The sequence below is a fragment of the Scylla paramamosain genome, chromosome 35, assembly GCF_035594125.1.
Source record: "Scylla paramamosain isolate STU-SP2022 chromosome 35, ASM3559412v1, whole genome shotgun sequence".
Lineage (NCBI taxonomy): Eukaryota > Metazoa > Arthropoda > Malacostraca > Decapoda > Portunidae > Scylla > Scylla paramamosain.
Genome location: NC_087185.1, coordinates 372,741 through 390,221, shown reverse-complemented (window position 1 = coordinate 390,221; position 17,481 = coordinate 372,741). Strand labels below are relative to the sequence as shown.

Sequence of the window (17,481 nt, the reverse complement as noted above, 5' to 3'; positions counted from 1 at the left end):
TTTGAAGGATTAGTGTCTTGAAACCTCCCTCTTAAAGTAATTCAAGTCATAGGAAGGTGGAAATACAGAAGTAGACAGGGAATTCCAGAGTTTACCAGAGAAAGGGATGAATGATTGAGAATACTGGTTAACTCTTGCATTAGAGAGGTGGACAGAATAGGAGTGAGGGAAAAAGAAAGTCTTGTGCAGTGAGGCTGCAGGAGGAGGAGAGGCATCCAGTTAGCAAGATCAGAAGAGCAGTTAGCATGAAAATAGCGATAGAAGACAGCTAGAGATGCAACATTGCAGTGATGAGAGAGAGGCTGAAGACAGTCAGTTAGAGGAGAGGAGTTGATGAGACAAAAAGCTTTTGATTCCACTCTGTCTAGAAGAGCAGTATGAGTGGAACATCCACTCATACTTTTGAGGTTTGAGCGAAGAGTTCACCTTTAGAAATGGATGTGATAGCAGTGGTGCCATCTGGTTGAAATAAAGGAGGGAAAGAAGAAGCAAAGTTATTGGAGATATTTTTGGCTAGATGCAAGAAGTCATGAGGGGAGTTAGATCTTGAAAGATTTTGATACTTTCTGTTAATGAAGGAGTTTTTGGCTAGTTGGAGAACAGACTTGGCATGGTTCCGGGCAGAAATATAAAGTACATGAAATTCTGGTGATGGAAGGCTTTTGTGGGCCACCTCTCTATTATGTATAGCATGAGAACAAGCTGTGTTAAACCAAGGTTTGGAAAGTTTAGGTCAAGAAAAAGAGTGAGGAATGTACGCCTCCATGCCAGACACTACCACCTCTGTTATACGCTCAGCATACAAAGATGGGTTTCTGACACGGAAGCGGTAGTCATTCCAAGGAAAATCAGCAAAATACCTCCTTAGGTCACCCCCCAACTAGCAGAGGCAAAATGCCAGAAGCACCTTCGCTTAGGGGGATCCTGAGGAGGGATTGGAGCAACAGGACAAGATACAGACATGAGATTGTGGTTGGAGGAGCCCAACGGAGAAGAGAGGGTGACGGCATAAGCAGAAGGATTAGAGCCCAGGAAAAGGTCAAGAAAGATGTTAAAGAAAGCATTAAACTTCTCTCAACCTACAAGACTTCTCTCTCCCTCACATCTCTTTCCTGTCCTTCTCCTCCCAGACAGAGCAAAAGTCCGCAGACATCCTTGCCATTGAGTACTTGAGGACAGACCCTGCTGGACGCAAGGACATCCCCATCATCAAGATAAAGCAAGGATTCGAGCCACCAAACTTCACTGGGTTCTTTGGCATCTGGGACAACGACCTCTGGAATGTGAGTGTAGAAGTATTTGTAAATGAGAGTAGTAGTAGTACTAGGAGGAGGAGGAGGAGAAAGAATAGTTGTAGTAGGAGTAATAGGAGGAGGAGATGGTGGTGGTGGTGGTGGTGGATTGTATAGGTAAATGTCTTTTGAAATATCCTTAATTTCTTATGTTCTTATGCAGTAGTAGTAGGAGGAGGAGGAGGATCTGCCTTGTGTTGGTCTGAAGTCTCCTTATTTCCATCAATTCTTACGCAGTAGTAGTAGTAGTTGTAGTAGTTGTTGTTTTACCAGTAGTAGAAGTAGCATATTTTACCTGGACCACCCTGTGTGGGATTGCCAGCCTGGCATATACCTAGACAGATGGACAGCAGCAGAGTAACCAAGATAACACCCTGACAGGAGAACATGATGTATGCAATAATAGTAGTAGCAGTATTGTAACCAAGATGATGCCATGACAGGAGAACATGACGTATGATGACATCTGTGAGCGGCTGGAGGAGGCGGCGCCGGGAGCCACAGTGCTGGTTACGTCCTCCTTCTCCTCTAGCTCAGGGCGAGGCAAGAGGACCTACCCGCTGGCCATCCTTAAGGTGAAGGATGTGGAGAAGCTACCCCCAGAGGTTGACCCAAAGCATAAGGAGGTAAGCTTGTCTTCATATTTATTTCAGCCTTGCCAGCTAAAAGCTAAGTTCAGGGTGTGCTGTGCTAGTTCTTGACCCAAAACATGAAGAGGTCAGTCTGCCTTTGTTTATTTCAGCCTTGCCAGCTAATTTCAGTATGCCAGGTTAGATTATAATTGTTTCTTGACTTTCCCCTTCAACTCCTTCACTTCAGAGGTTTCAAGACACTTTTCTCCAATTTTGGACAATCTTTTTGGCTTTACTCTTAGGGACTGGCATCTTTAGTGGGCCTTTTATTCTACCTTTTTGTAGCCCCTGGCCAGAATTCCATTCCTCATCACTTTCCCTCACTTCTCTCCCTCATGTGTATCTGTTTAGATGAAGTAGAAATCTCTTAAACTTATCTAGCAAGATTACTTTCTCCTCCCACAGGACTTCCTGAGTGAGGCAGACTTCCAGACAGTGTTTGGCATAGATCGCGACACTTATGATGAGCTGCCACAGTGGAAACGAATCAACCTGAAGAAGAAAGCTGGACTGTTCTAGGCAGATGCTGACTGATCAAGACAATGGATTATTTTAAGAGAGGGATAGAGTAAGGAGGGATTGTAAGAAGGAGGGGACAGATCAAGAAAAGAGATTATTTTAAGAGAGGGATAGAATAAGGAGGGATTGTAAGAAGGGGGATGTGTTTATGATAACATACAGATCAAAATGACAATTTACATTGTGGTACTCAGCATATGACTCATTTGACTTAAGACCAATGCATCATCTGACCAAAGAAATATTCATTTTTGGGGTTTTGTCTACGACAACTAAATTGGCACACGACTAACATGTCACTTGGGTGAGTACAAAATTCATAACTTTTTGTGATTTTACTGGCACCTTTGCTGATGGTAAACACACTGCTGTATTGCAGGTAAAAGACATAGTCTATAATGTATTTTACTGCTCTTTTTAATTTTTGGATTTTTTGCAAGAATAGCCTTGTCATACAACCAATTTTTACTTCCAACAGCAATTTTAGAACAGATTGTGGCTGTACAGTAAGAATGCCAGTGTACTGTAAGAGAGAGATTAAGGAGGAATATTGTAATAAAGAAAGGATATTGTTTTTAAGACTGCAGACAGATCAAGGAGATGGATTATTTTAAGACAGATAAATTAAGGAGAAATTGTAAGAAATAAAGGATACTGCTAACACTGCAGAGACAGAAAAAAGTGACAGTGTAAGGAGAGGATGGTAAAGAGGAATACAAACTTAAGAGAATAGAAATAGATTAAGGAAGGATTCTAAGAAAAATGTGGCTTGTTTTAAGAGAATGTAAATAAAAAGATGGAATTGTTTTAAGGCAATGCTTATGATGAAGAAAGGGGGAGAAATTTTAAGAGAATCATGAATTAATACTATAATAAGAATGATGATTTTACTTACACAGACAGCACAACTTTTCTGGCTTAGTTAATATGTGAAACTGACAGAGAGAGAGAGAGAGAGAGAGAGAGAGAGAGAGAGAGAGAGAGAGAGAGAATGATAAATATACACACACACACACACACACACACACACACATACAAGCCATAGTATGCATCTTGAAATGACAATGAACAATCTTATCATTTATGAATTATATAAGCATCCATTCCCTCAGTGCACACATCACACAGCCCCACAGCAGCCATCTTCCTGGGACCACATTCCCAAACGTGCTAGCATCTTGTGTTGACTAAAGGCCTGCAGTGAAGGTTATTGGGGTTCTCAAGGGTGCCTCCATAATGCTAATGATAAGAAGAAATTGGTTCTCAAATAGTGGTAGATGAATGGAACAGACTCAGTAATCAGGCTATTAGTGCTTAGTCATTAGGGGGCTTCAGATCATTTGACAAATTTATGATGACAATAGTGGAAATAGGAAGGCTTGTTTGATACAGGGACTGCCATGTGTAGGCCTGATGGCTTCTTGCAGCTTCCCTTACGTTCTTATAGTTACTGGGAGAGCATTTTACAAGAACTCAACTAATCTCTGTGGCCTTTGAAAATAGTCGTCATGAGAGCCCTAAGTGTTTCCGAATATGGTTCCCGGCTACCCCTTCTGCACAAAATATATTACCAGATGTATACCCACCAGTATGTATCTACTAAAAAGTCTTGCGAGCGAAGATGTATAAGGGAATGCTGGTCAATGTATATACAAGTTAAAGTTTGATGTGTTTTTTTTTCCTTGAATCCACAGAATCATAACTGACATAAGATTTTTGGGTCAAAATGTATTAGAGTTTTTTGCATTCTTTCCAATCTTTTTTCCTTTATTTCTTTTTTCTTTGTTTTGCTTTATCATGGTTTTTTGGCATTTTATTTATTCATTTGCTTTCATTTTATCTTATTTTAGCTTTATTTTCATTTCTATTTTTATTTTTACTTGTTTACGTATGAAAATAGACAACCACTTAACTACTTGGGTAGATTTTGTATTGTTCTCTAAGACACTGTTGGCTGGAAGATGCAACACTGACTGGTGAGAAAAAGAAGACACTCAATAAGGGAAGAAATCAAGGTAAGACTGCCTCACTTATGAACCAGCTAGGGGCACTGAGGGAGGGGAGTGAGGGAATGATTTGGGGAGGGAAGAAAGCAGGGGAGAGTGGAGGGAGGAGAGGAAGAGTGAGGGTCTGGTGTGGTGGTGGTGGTGTAAGGACTTAGGACATAGAAAGTGTATATATATGGAGCTGGTGGTGTTGATTTTAGAGCATTGAGAGAGAGAGAGAGAGAGAGGGTGTTTGTCTCCATTTAATTCTTCTCAAGATTAAGGTCATAAATTAACTCCTTAATGTCATTCTAATGCTTTAATGTCGGATAAAATTAATAATGCACCTATCTTTCCTGTTATCAGCTTCATTTATGTGGAGCAAATGTTTGTTATACCATCAATTGATTTTCTCTGACAAACTGAGTCATACTTGTTGCTGTTTGCAGTGGGCAGGATACTTGAAGCCACCCAGGACTGAAGCAGAGCATGGAATGGAGGGACAGCACTGAATAGAGACACTGGAAAGACCCTGAACTGAAGCAAGCTGTGAGTGGAGGGACGGCACTAAACGGATGCACTGGCAAGACCCTGAACTGAAGCAATGCGTGAGTGGAGGGACAGCACTGAATGGATGCACTGGCAAGACCCTGAACTGAAGCAAGGCGTGAGTGGAGGGACAGCACTGAATGGATGCACTGGCAAGACCCTGAAATGAAGCAAGGCGTGAGTGGAGGGACGGCACTGAATGGAGGCACTGGAAAGGCGAACACAGACCCAGCAGAGAGGGAGTAAGTAGTGCCAGACTGGTTGATGTTGGTTTCATGTGATGGTGCCACTGTCAGATCCAGGTTCAAACCCACCAGTCATGTCCACTTCTATATTTATAATAGTTTAATTTCTCAGTGTCTTGTAATGATCAATATAACTCTTCATCCTGTCATTACATTACATTGCACTTGGACTAGTGTAGCTGGCATGTGTTGGTGGTAGTGGTGGTGGTGGTTACTTGTGTAGTGTTTAATACTGGGACCTGATCTCTTTCTTATTTTATATAGGTAGTTCAGAAAGGAATATTCTTTCTACAAGTTAAAGGTCTGATTTTCTCTTTTCTCCAGTTCTAAAACAGTTCAGTGAGTTATCCTGTTTTTACTTTCCTGAAATCTCTTACTTAATCAACATCAGTCGAGTTCTTGAAATATAAGTTTACTGCACTGTACTTCAAGACTTTTTAGTGTTAGCAATTCTGATGAGTACAAGTAATACAGCCAGTGTTGCTTTATCAGGCTTTATTAGTTGTTACTGTGTGGAGAGGCTGCAGGAAGTCTTTGGACAATTCAGACTTGGTTAATTTAATTTGGTTCTCCTCCAGTTGAACTGAATTAGAAGGTTTGCTGCAGCTTTCTTTGTGAACAAAAGGAAGGAAAGCAAAAGACCACTGGGAAAGAGATGCATATATTCTATGGAAAGAAAACTTTACTGAATACCTATGTACATTTCTGTCATATAAACATCATAGGAATCTTGGATGAGTCGGGTTTGACAATTTAGTCTCCTTATCACTGGGAACCAACTCAAGCAGCTGCATGATACATGATGATCAAAGTTCCCTTGCCATAGATGTCCAGTAAATCCTTAAGTGTAACATTTGAATCCTAGATCATTTGAAATAGTCTAAAATTTCCATTAAAAGCCAAGCTGTGAGAAATGCATAATAAAAGACAAGGACTAAATATTTGTACATACTGCTACTAAACAGTCTTTTCTATGATGCTCGTGATAAACATGATACATACTTTGTTACAAAACTCATTCATAATGAGCACAGTAGCATAAAAAATTACCATATAGGAGTACTACATTCCCTATCACAGAATGTGTTAGAAAAATTGCCTGTGACAGAACCTGTGTGATTGTGACTGAATGACAGTAGGTGCAGCTCCATGCCTCTCTCTCTCTCTCTCTCTCTCTCTCTCTCTCTCTCTCTCTCTCTCTCTCTCTCTCTCTCTCTCTCTCTCTCTCTCTCTCTCTCTCCTTCAATGGTAATAATAGTAGTAATCACTTGCATAAATCTTTAGTGTACATAACAACAAACAAAGATTCTTTCACAGGCAACACAGATTAAGCACACTTAATCCTGTAGCACAGCAGTTCCCTGCTGACCGAATGACACTTGGTTTTATTATTGTTACCTTTAGATTATCTTGTTTCAGTCAGAATTGGGCTTTTCCTTGTGAGAGGACAAGTAGTACTGCCACACTGTGACTTCCTGGATTGTGCAAGTCCCTTATTATGCAATGTGGTCTCGGCCGTGTGGGCGGTGGGGCGCCCCTAGGGCCACACCTTACCGGCATTGCTGGCAGTGCTTCTAGGAGTATTTCACGACTTTGACTCAATTTGGTGAGTTTGACAAAGATTAATTCATTCAGGTTTGAGCTATGTGTGTGTGTGTGTGTCTTGGGTGATTTCACATTTAACCTCTAAAGAGTAAGTGTTGTCATTGCATACATGTGTGTAGGTGACAGATTCCCACGTATGTTTCAGCTTTGTTCAGGCATGACGTAACACAAGCCTCCTCTTCCATCTAGTGACGTGCTGCGAGGTCCCAAATGTCAGTGTTGTAGCATAACAGTACATAGTCTTTCACTCAAGAGTCTAGCAAACTAAACAATTTACATATTTATAAATGGACCTTTTTCTCCCTCGGGCATTGAAATACTCAGGTGTCAGGTGATGTAATGTTGGGTATTCTCAACATAGCATACCTACAAACATTTTGTGGCCAGTCTTCTGAAACACTTTACTACCACAACTTTCATTCACTTGAGCAAACAAACTATGCTCAAACAGGAATAAATTAAGCTAAATAAAAAAAGAAGAAAAAAACCCTATCGTGCTACAAGTAACTTCCCAGCGTGGAAGATGATACAACCCAGCGTGGCTCACAAACCCTATCAGTCTTTGGTGGCTGGGTCAGCTTCCGGCTCAGTGGCAGGTGTGTGTGTGTGTGTGTGTGTTTAAGTGGATGGCAGGTGTTTGTGTGTATGTGTGCACGGGAGGGAGACACCCACACACTTGCCCACCCCTGCAGTGGCCGGGGCTGCAGGCTACCATCGCAGTGGCATCTTGGCCCACTAGTGCTCATGACATAAGTGACAATTTTTACAACCTCTTCTAGCATGTATAAAAGTTTAATTATAACTTAATTACAGGTAAAAATTACATAGGATTTAAGAATCATGTTGAGTGAAGAGCAAATGGATGCAAGTGTTGATGTACATACCCATTGTACCCATTTCCAAGCTTGAGTCAGGGCTTGTGATGTGTCAATTAAAATCTAAACCAGGAACAACAAAAGAAACAATCAAACTTTGTGTAGTAAAAAAAAACTATAAAGATGCTAGTTTAGTATTGAATAGTAATAATGGACTTTGCAGAATGCGATGGCATCATGCAACAGACATCCTGGCCACGGCTTAGTACTCATCATCGTCATGGTCTCGAGGGACACGCATGAAGGAAGGAAGGAGCGGGAAGCCGACAGTACAGTTCTTGACTCTATGACCCATACGCAGCTCACGAACTGAAAGCAGAAGACAGGAGAGCGTCAGCTGGAGTCCTGCTGGCTCTGCTGGGCTGGTCAGTTCCTAAATACTGAATTAGTGTTTGAATACATAGATTTAGTCATGAAATGTTGTGCTTTATGGAAAATTTTGACAGGACTAAATTTACTGATAATTAGTTGTCATAGTGATTATAATTATTATGTGTATTAGCTCAAGTTTTGAGAGAAGTCATGCTATTTGAATGTATGGAATTAAGCAGTGACACTAACACATTCATGGAGAGAGAGAGACCATTGTTGATGTGTGGGAGAGAAGCATTAGCACAGTGTTGTAATACAGGAGGCAGTTGAGTTTCATGTTAGCAAATGTAACAATTCTTGAAGTTTAACTCTCAGAGGATGAAGTGGAGAGGACTGGAAAATGCCTCCTTTGTATTTTTAAACAAGGATCACCACAAACCAATACCTTCACCATGCAATGAGAGTTGTAAGTCTGAGAATAAACCAAGCATGAAACTCAGATACCTCCTGTAGATGAGACTTGACCAGGAACAGAATGAGACACCAATGCCCTGTTTATCGATTTGTATGTGTGAGGAATCTTGACAGTGACAGACAGATAATGTAGCACAAAATAAGGACAAACTATTAACTCATGGCAGAAGTCTGGCAAGCATTATATCTTACTAGATTCCTTAGTAAGGAAATATTCATAATTGACTATACTGATAAAGATAGAATTCAAGAGTATATTGACTCCCATCTACTCAATAACAATTTACTTAATAGCAGGTGATAGCCAGATGTGTGCTGCTGAGTGAGTGACCTGAACTGTGAATGCAAACCAGTGATGTTTTTAAAAAGTATGGTAATGTTTTCAGGGTGGGGGCTGCAGTGAGAAGAAAGGAGGAAAAGGAGAAACAAGATATGAGCAAGAAAGGAGGAAGAGAAGAGTAAGAGAGAAGAGAAGGAACAAGATAAAAAGAAGAGAAGAAACAAGAGGAGGGAAGAAGGAAGAGTAGAGCAAGAGAAAAGAGGAGAAGAAATGAGAGACAAGGAGAACAAGAGAGAAAAGGAGAGGAAATAAGAGAAGACTAAAAGGGACAAGAGGAAAATAAACGAGGGAAGAGTGAGAGAGAAAAAGGAGAACAAAAGCAGGAGAAAATAGGAGAGAGAGAGAGGTGTATATAAAGCATATTGTGGGTCTGTGGGCTGTGGTGTGGTGGCAGGAGTATTGAAACAAAACATTCAGGCACAAATCAAGAACTAGAATATGTATATATTGCAAAGTAAGAAAGGATAGTGCATTAGGATATGCAACCATCTGGCCTCAAACGTGAACCAAAAACATGAAGAGGATCCCTGGAGGACGTGGTGCAGGTGTCCGTCATTGAGTGGAAGGCAGTGCTGAACATATTGTGCAAAGTTGCTGATAACATGTGCATATTTCTCTTGGCTGATTGTGTGAGTCTTCTCAGTAGATGCCCTCAGTGTACCAGTGGTGAGAGGGCTACCCTAGGAGGTGTTGTGTGCACCTTATGTATCTGACCTGAAGCCTCAGTCTTCTTCCTGTCGGGTTTCTCAAAGACAACACCACCAGGGTAATCCTCATACCATTGCTGCATTGAAGGCAGCCTCTGAGAAGACTGAGCTGATCAGCTATGAGGAATGTGCACATGCAATCAATAACTGCAAGCTGCATTTACCACTGCCTTTACTGGACAACAGACATTGGCAGTATGTCCACATCACCTTTGGACATTTTTGGCTCACATTTGAGGCAAAGTGGTTGCACATCCTAAAATGTTATCCTTTTGCCCTCCTTCAATGCATATTTATCACCTTTACTCATTGATTTGTGCCTGATCATTTTGTTTCAACACTCATGAAACTAGACCCTATAGATGAAAAACTGTCATAAAAGGAATCAGTAATTATCACACCAAGCTGCAGCTGTAACACATTCCCTTTGGAATTAGCAAGTGAAAAAAAAAGTTTTGTCAGTTCCAGCTTGATCTTTTTATACATTATTTGAAGATAAGATCAGTATAACAAAGCAGGTCTTACAATGTACAACTGGTCTTATCTTCAAATAATTTGAACTTCATATTTGTGTGGTGGGGGACTGTGATGAGGGGGCTGTGGTATGTCAACATACTGTGGGTCTGGGGTGAGAGAGAGAGAGAGAGAGAGAGAGAGAGAGAGAGAGAGAGAGAGAGAGAGAGAGAGAGAGAGAGAGAGAGATATGGGGGGGGACTTGATAAGTAAATAAATGCTATGTAATAAAAAGAATCATGGTAATTATTATTACATCAAGCTGTAACTTTGTAACACTACTTTTCACTTGCTAATTCTAATAAAAATGAAAGTTAATGTTTCACCACCACAGTTCCAGCTTGTTATAAATAAATATTTCATCAGCTGCTTCTCAAGACCTGCATTGTTTTACTGGTATTGCTTTCAAATACAGCTCAGATTAAAACTCGCATTTAGATTTAAGCAGAGGATAAAGAGAGAACAGTGGCAGGGAATGTAACATAATCTGAGACTGGATGAAGCAGATTTATGAAATTTGTTTGAATTATGCAAAGAATCCTTGATCTGGAATGCTTAGAGCACAAGTAATCTGGATTTACAATTGTTATGATTCTGGAACACACGTGTCTACATTCTTATGACTGGTGACATTTCACGTCACCAAACACTGACATGTGGATAAAGGATTCTCAGCCAGTTGGTACTTACGTACAAGGACATCATTTGACAACATAGTGGTTTTTTTTTAGATTTGTTGTGTTAAGTGTCCATTAATGTATTATTAAATCAAATCGAGTGAAATCTTATGTAATACATAAACAAACTGAACAAAATTAAGTAGTCAATATTTTAAGATACAACTAAAAAAAATATAAAAGTATAAGTACTATGACTTTTAGTTCTGCAGAAACACCTGTTTCTAAATCAACTAGTGTACATACCTTAAATCAGTTGTCAATATTAAATACATTGACATGCAACAAAAGGACGTGAATTGCACATTGTTTAGTGCCAAAGACAAGGTGACATCTGCAGAACCAGAGTCTGCCACGGAGGTCAAGAAAGGCATGCTTGGAGCGACTAATCTCTATATACAGTGATGGTGAGATGCAAGTCTTCCCTCACCAGGTTTTGCTAAGAGTACATGAACCATTATTGATCTGTGAACATTCTACCAAGCAACACTAGAAGCTGCTGCTGTATTCCTAATCTAGATACATTGAAAACATAGTACATATTTAAGACTGGCAATCCAGGTGGGATGCTTTGTTATCAACAGAGGCATGTTGATTAATGTGAGGGACAAACCAATTGTCACACAAGCAAGTACTATTTCTAGTCCATAAAACTTTTCAGTCAAGATGGAGGAGGAAAACATCCCTGAGGAACAAACTGTTTTGGTCTCAATCAGACACTTTGCTACTTGAGATGTTGGCAGTCTCCTCATGTTGTCTGAACAGGTTTATGTCACGGCATCTCTGATCACTAAGCCAGTGAGGCGAGGACAGGGGAGCACCAACCTTCACCTTGGACTATTTGCACAATACAAACCACCACACACCAATACAGTGAACATAAACACACACACACACACACACAAAAAACATTGTCAGGACACTCGAGGTGCACTCACAAGCCAGACAGGTGTTACAGCAAACACAACTCAGCACATTGGTAGTCAGCAAAGAAAATTATTGGATAAAATAAAAAAAAAAGACATCAGGTTCTACATAGAAAAAAATCAATGTGAAAATGTGTTCTATGTAGTGTTTGGCTCACACTAAAACTGCTATAAAAATGAACGCAGAGGAAATCATAAAAAGAGGCAGTGGTGAGTAGTAATATCTGGCTCTGTCCTCAACACTGGGAATGAGAGACCGGTCCCCGGGAGGCAGCTGGCTGGCGGCCTAACACTTCAGCAGGAGTGATGAGTGATGAGTGGCTGTGAGTAAGTGTTCTCACCACACCACTCATGCATGCCATCATGAGGCAATTAGTTATACACACCTGGCCGGATTTGACTCGTCAGGTATGCAACAGTCCTGCTGCATCAGTGCCACACACAATGCCTATCACCTAGGTAACAAATCAAAGGTGTTTAGAGAGAGATGGAGCCCTTTCCTGAAAATTTGTGGATGAACACACACACACACACACACATTCAGCCATCTATTCATGTGGATATGACAACTGGTATACACATGCAAGCTTAGAGAAAGAATAATTTGCATCACTAGTCCATGCTGGGGGCAGTCAGCAACCTTGGATAAGCATGTAAGAAAGGAACATCAAGCCAAGGAGTTAATTTACATCAACATAAGCCATCTAATTAAATACAAAAATGTTTTGTGTTTGATAATGTTACAGAAGAAAGGTGTAAGTATAACAGACTTTCAAAGTATGAGTGTCTCTAAGCACATCACACTACAAATGTTTAGTATTGTATAAAAGGCAACACAATGGAGGGCATAATGTGTGAAGTGTCTCTTAGTGTTGGCACATCACACTGCACAATCTAGTATTACACAACACGAGATCATAATACAGTCAACCAACTATTTAGTGAGGCTTGGAATTTTTTTTTGTATATGAGGGATATAGTATGCATGTATACTGGTGCATGAGGTAAAGGCATCATTATTCTCACTATAGACAAGTTAACTGACTACAGAGTAACATTACTTTCCTGCCAACACGAGTCATGAGACACTCATACAGGTCATCACGTGAAGAGTAGTGAAATTTAAAACCAAAAAGTATTTGAACTATTAACACAAGTGATTATGAGTGTGCTGCAGTCTTAAAAATACCCATAATACAAGCCTGAAGCAACACTTGTCTTTGCTGCACCAAAGTGATGCCATAAAACAATTCAGTATTGCCGGCAGTCAGTCACAGTGAACCATAGCCACACTTTGGTCACCAAGCATTGAAGCAGTACTCTTAAACACTCAATAGGATTAAAGCAGCACTCTTAGACAGCCATTTGGTCCACAGTTGGAAATAGAAATGGAATAAGACTGCCACCATTGGCATAAAACACCGTGTGAAAATTTAAAAGCTTTGAGACAGGCACAGCAAGGATGAGGAGTGGACATGATACAGCCGGCAGCGAGGTGTTCCCAGGCGCTCACTGCCCACCACAGTACAGTGACACAATAAACAGTAAGTGGCCAGTACTACCTAGTGTGTGCTGGAAGCGCCGAGTCTGCTAAGGCGGACTGAAAGAGACAGGACAGAGAAATGTCATTGGAACTCTGTACTGAGCAATTTCTATGTTGTTCTCTCTATAAAAGCAGTTTTAAACTCCTGCTGCTAAAAGCCAGATGTTACTTCATGATATAGTCACAACACTCAAGTCTCAGCAATGCACACAGTCACAATAAATCCACTGAGGACATATTATTATTATCATTATTGTTACACATCTCAGAAAAGCCTTTGGCAGTTTTAATGTCAGAATATTCAAGGCAGGTTATCAATTATTGACAAAATATACTAAACAAGAGACTAAACTTCTGTCTAATCGAATACTGAAAGAATTACTATTGTTCAAGTTTGTTGGAGTCAAACACCAAAGGCAGGTCTTAAGATCATGCGATTAGTAAGTGAATCTGAAATGAGAAGCTCAAGGAACATTAGTTACACACTTTATACACACACTGGGGAGAGAAAGGGTGAATGTTAGTATAATTCACACATGGAAACAATAACCAGTTGTCATTAATTAGAGGACAATACACCCTACAATAAGTAATGACAAAGATGATCCCCCTAGACAGTGTTGGTGATGTGTGTCTGTGCTGTGAGGTGTGTGCTGTGCTAGTGAGGGTGAGTGAGGCCTGCCAATGTGATGTGTGCAGTGTTCAATGTGCAGTGCTCAGTGTTCATTGTTCAGTGTGCAGTGGTGTAGTGCAGCAGTAATGCAATGTGCTGAACTCAGGAACACTATCAACACTTACCTAAGACGTTGCTTGACACAACCTGACAACCAACAAGAGTCTAAGGTCTTGATTTGCATGTTGTGTGCCGGTCAAGGGAAGCTTGGCTACTTTCCGTTATGTGGCATGTTAAGCATGTGTTACAAATCAAATATTAAAGAAACAAGCGTAAATGAGCTTGGCTGTCAGTCTTGCACAGCAGCAAAAGTGTTGCCTTCAATCAAGTAGCAAGTTAATGAGTTTTCTCTCATTAGATTCAGATGCTTTGTCAACCAGACCCACACCATCCCCACCACACAGCCCAGCCTGCCTTGCCACACTCTTGCCAGCAGCACGTCAGAGAGTCATGATGCTCAGACAGATGGTTTGCCAGGTGTTGTGTTCTTGAGCTGCCAAGACATCACCTCTCTGATGCGTTTCTGGCCAGTGTGAGACAGCACGGAGGTGTGTGGCAGCACTGGTAAGTGTGTGTGTGCACAGCCACCAGAGGCAAGCAGCAGTCTGTGTCATGCGTCACAATACTGAGAGATCAGGAACGTGTCAGGAAGTGTTTAGAGCTTTCCAGTTAGTATGTGCATGGATTAGCCATCTTAATGTTCCCATTTATGATGCCTGATCACTGCAGTCCTGCAGAAACAGAGGGATGGGGAGAGAAACAGGTCTGTTTGTGACATGGGTGCCATTTCAATGACATCAAGATACAGCATTAGTTGCACTAGTATTTCATGTTATCACAGCCCAAAATCTTTGGTTCAGTCATCAGTGTCATGGATCACTACACAACTGGTGTTGCATTACAGCAAGCAGCGAGGCAGCACCAAGTAGTCAGTCCGTCTCTCCCCATCTCTCGCACCTCTGGCAACACCCCAGTGCCTCTGACATCATGCCGGTGGAACTCACAGACTTGGGGCGCCTGAGGCTCAGGCTCGAGTCCCTTGACCCATGCTCTGTTCAGCGGAGGGAGGAAGAGGACCCAGAGAGGGGCCTCCTCGCAGCAACACGCGACAACCTGCACCACAGCCGCCAAGAGATGTTTAATGAAACCCTCATGACTCACACCACCTCACACCTCAAAGTGTTGAAGAGCAATACAATTAATGCATCACCACTTGATCTACATGGAGAGAGCCAGTGAGAGCAAACACAAATTTAGTGTTAAAGCTTCTGCCATGTGCCTCTTCCAATGATTCCCGATGTTAGCAGTGAGAGTTCAAGACATGTTTTAATGGAGAGAGAGAAAAAAACTAAGTGTACTACCAAAAACCAGCATACATCAGAATAAAATCATTATAATCAACACAGTGATGGATTGTATTTGGTATCCTCTGTAAAAACGCTTATGATGTCTAGTGTGTGGTTCACAGTCCTGGAGAATTGCTACTCTGTAAAAGTGTCTTTCTGAGTGCTTGCTTGTTGTATTCATATGCTGAGAGGAGTGGGAGAGATATGAGACTTGTAGGACCTAAAAAAAAAGGTGACTAGGACATACAAAATAGCTGTGAGTCTTCTAATGCAAGTGTTGTCTTCATAACCGGATGTCTTTCACACCTTGAACAGGGTGCCAAGAGGACAGTTAGTGGGGAGCTGATGACGCTAACAAACTATTCTTGTCTAGCACCACTTAGGTTGCAATCTTTTAGTACACATGCCAGTTTTCTATGAGTGGGAAGTGGGGACTGCACGTACAGTAAAGGGACTAGGGAAGTGTGTTCATGTCCTGAATTCTAATAACAGGCATCTGATTATCACTCTTCTTGTCTTCTACTTGTACAACCATTCATGGTCAAACATGGCCTCCAAAAACACATCTAAGTGTTGCATCTATGAGCACACTCACTTAAGATTCCTCAGAGTTCAGGGTGCAGGTCAAGGTGGAACACAACAGCCTGCATATCAAGGCAGCAGGCCAGTATTGCAATCAACTCTAAAGTAAAGGGTGCACTTGACATTCCACACTGCTGCTAATCACTTCCTTGCCTCCCCACGTGGCATGACAAACTGCTGCCTTCCTATCTCTGCGTACTATGACAAGTGACTTAAAGAGGCTATTTTATTGGGGCTGTTTGCTCCCTACTCTGTGTTTCCATCCCACGATAAGATATACGATGTCCTATCTGGGCTGCCCTGTGTCACAGAAGTATCAGCCTGGTGTGTGGTGTAGTATCTTTCTTTTACTTATTTGTAGCCATGGAGACAGACAGAACAACTTGCCACTTCAAATTGTAATATAGTCAAGGAATAGTAGCTGAGTCAATTGTTCATAAAATCAACTTGGAAATATAAATTTCATCTTCATGATTTAGTTTCCTTCAATATCTTAACTAAGGAACAAACTTTGTCCCTACTGGAAAAATGACTTCTTGTTGTGACCCATTCAAACTGCGATTACTTTTTCAATGTGTAAATAATACTGTAATTACACCTTGATTAACTAAATGTGTGACTTGACCTGACTTACTACATGGAAGTTTTTAAAAGAGAAGCAGGTAGTAGCACCTCTGTCTGTCCAGCGTGCACTGTGCAACTCTGTCTAGCTAAGATGGAGATGAAACTGAAGGCTTTCCTCCTGCTTACTAATAATTCAGTTAGTACTAACTCCTCAAGGATCATCATAGCTTAACTTAAGACAACTAGCAACTCAAACCAGAGAGAGCAACTGCATGCAAGACACCAAACTTGTATCACGGAAGGAAGGAAATGCAAGAATTCCTTTCACTTCATTACCGGCAATAATCATGAACTGGAGGATGCACAGCTAACTTTGCAATACTATAATACAATGACTGGTGGAGTGACGTCACCAAAATGGCACCAGTCATAGCTGCAGTGAGGCGTTACGCAAAGCCTGAGTGCCTGTGTGAAGCCTGAGTCAAGCAGTGAGGGAGCGTTGTGTGTTTGACCATGATTGGTGACCAGAAGACTAACGCAGCTGTGTCTTGGAACGTTGTCTATCCTACTCCAAATAGTCACCTTCATTCCTCATCACTATCATAGTCCTCATTCTCCTCATCATCACCATAATCCTGGCCCGTCTGCCTCTCCCCAATAATGGACTGGATTGCATGGGGTTTGTCCAGGGGGTTGGGGGAGTAGGGTTGGGGAGAGGCACGGGGAGTGGACAGAGGGGAGTCAGTGGAGGGGAGCACGAAGCTAAGGCTGGCCCCCTCTGTGGCCACCTTGCGCGATGGTCTGCGCACTCTGACACCAACGCGGACTGCCAGTACAGACACACAGAAGATGAGATACAAAGGGGAAGAAACATTACTGCTGCTACCCAAGTTAAATAAAATAAAGAACCTATTCTACAGAACACCAGAGACAATCCATGGGTTACCCCCACCACAGGTTAGAAGAAACGGTTTTATCTGCTCAAAAAGAAGAGGAAAGCAACATCCACTTTTAGGAACTACAAAATAAAGAAATCATTTAGTAATTATGGCAACGGTAAGAATAACGATAATAATAATAATAGTAATAATAGTAACAGTAATAATAATAGTAATAATGATT

The 17,481-nt window shown here is 41.3% G+C and overlaps 2 protein-coding genes and 1 long non-coding RNA gene across 20 annotated transcripts in view; 2 read left to right on the top strand and 1 right to left on the bottom strand.

The window, feature by feature from the left end:
* LOC135090477 (gelsolin-like) overlaps window positions 1–4,107 on the top strand; it is a 31,865-nt gene extending 27,758 nt beyond the window's left edge. For all 3 annotated transcript variants that reach the window (XM_063987221.1, XM_063987222.1, XM_063987223.1), the window contains 3 exons: window positions 1,131–1,283; window positions 1,736–1,918; window positions 2,330–4,107. In XM_063987221.1, the coding sequence (XP_063843291.1) occupies window positions 1,131–1,283; window positions 1,736–1,918; window positions 2,330–2,443 (450 nt within the window). In that variant the 3' untranslated portion in view covers window positions 2,444–4,107. The remainder of the gene's footprint in view (window positions 1–1,130; window positions 1,284–1,735; window positions 1,919–2,329) is intronic.
* Window positions 4,108–5,867: 1,760 nt separating this feature from the next.
* The window catches only part of LOC135090478 (tropomodulin-like), a 76,683-nt gene continuing 65,069 nt past the window's right edge, over window positions 5,868–17,481 (bottom strand). For 7 of the 16 annotated variants that reach the window (XM_063987229.1, XM_063987224.1, XM_063987225.1 and 4 more), the window contains 2 exons: window positions 16,942–17,185; window positions 5,868–8,011 (listed from right to left, as the gene is read on the bottom strand). In XM_063987229.1, coding sequence (XP_063843299.1) covers window positions 16,944–17,185 — 242 coding nt within the window. In that variant the 3' untranslated portion in view covers window positions 5,868–8,011; window positions 16,942–16,943. Of the gene's footprint in view, window positions 8,012–13,213; window positions 13,252–14,871; window positions 14,981–16,941; window positions 17,186–17,481 lie in introns of all 16 variants that reach the window. The other 9 variants (XR_010261940.1, XR_010261942.1, XM_063987232.1 and 6 more) reach the window with 4 other exon arrangements.
* Window positions 7,928–8,944, top strand: LOC135090479 (uncharacterized). Its single transcript, XR_010261943.1, has 2 exons — window positions 7,928–8,067; window positions 8,875–8,944. It is a non-coding gene; the product is annotated as an uncharacterized LOC135090479 (long non-coding RNA).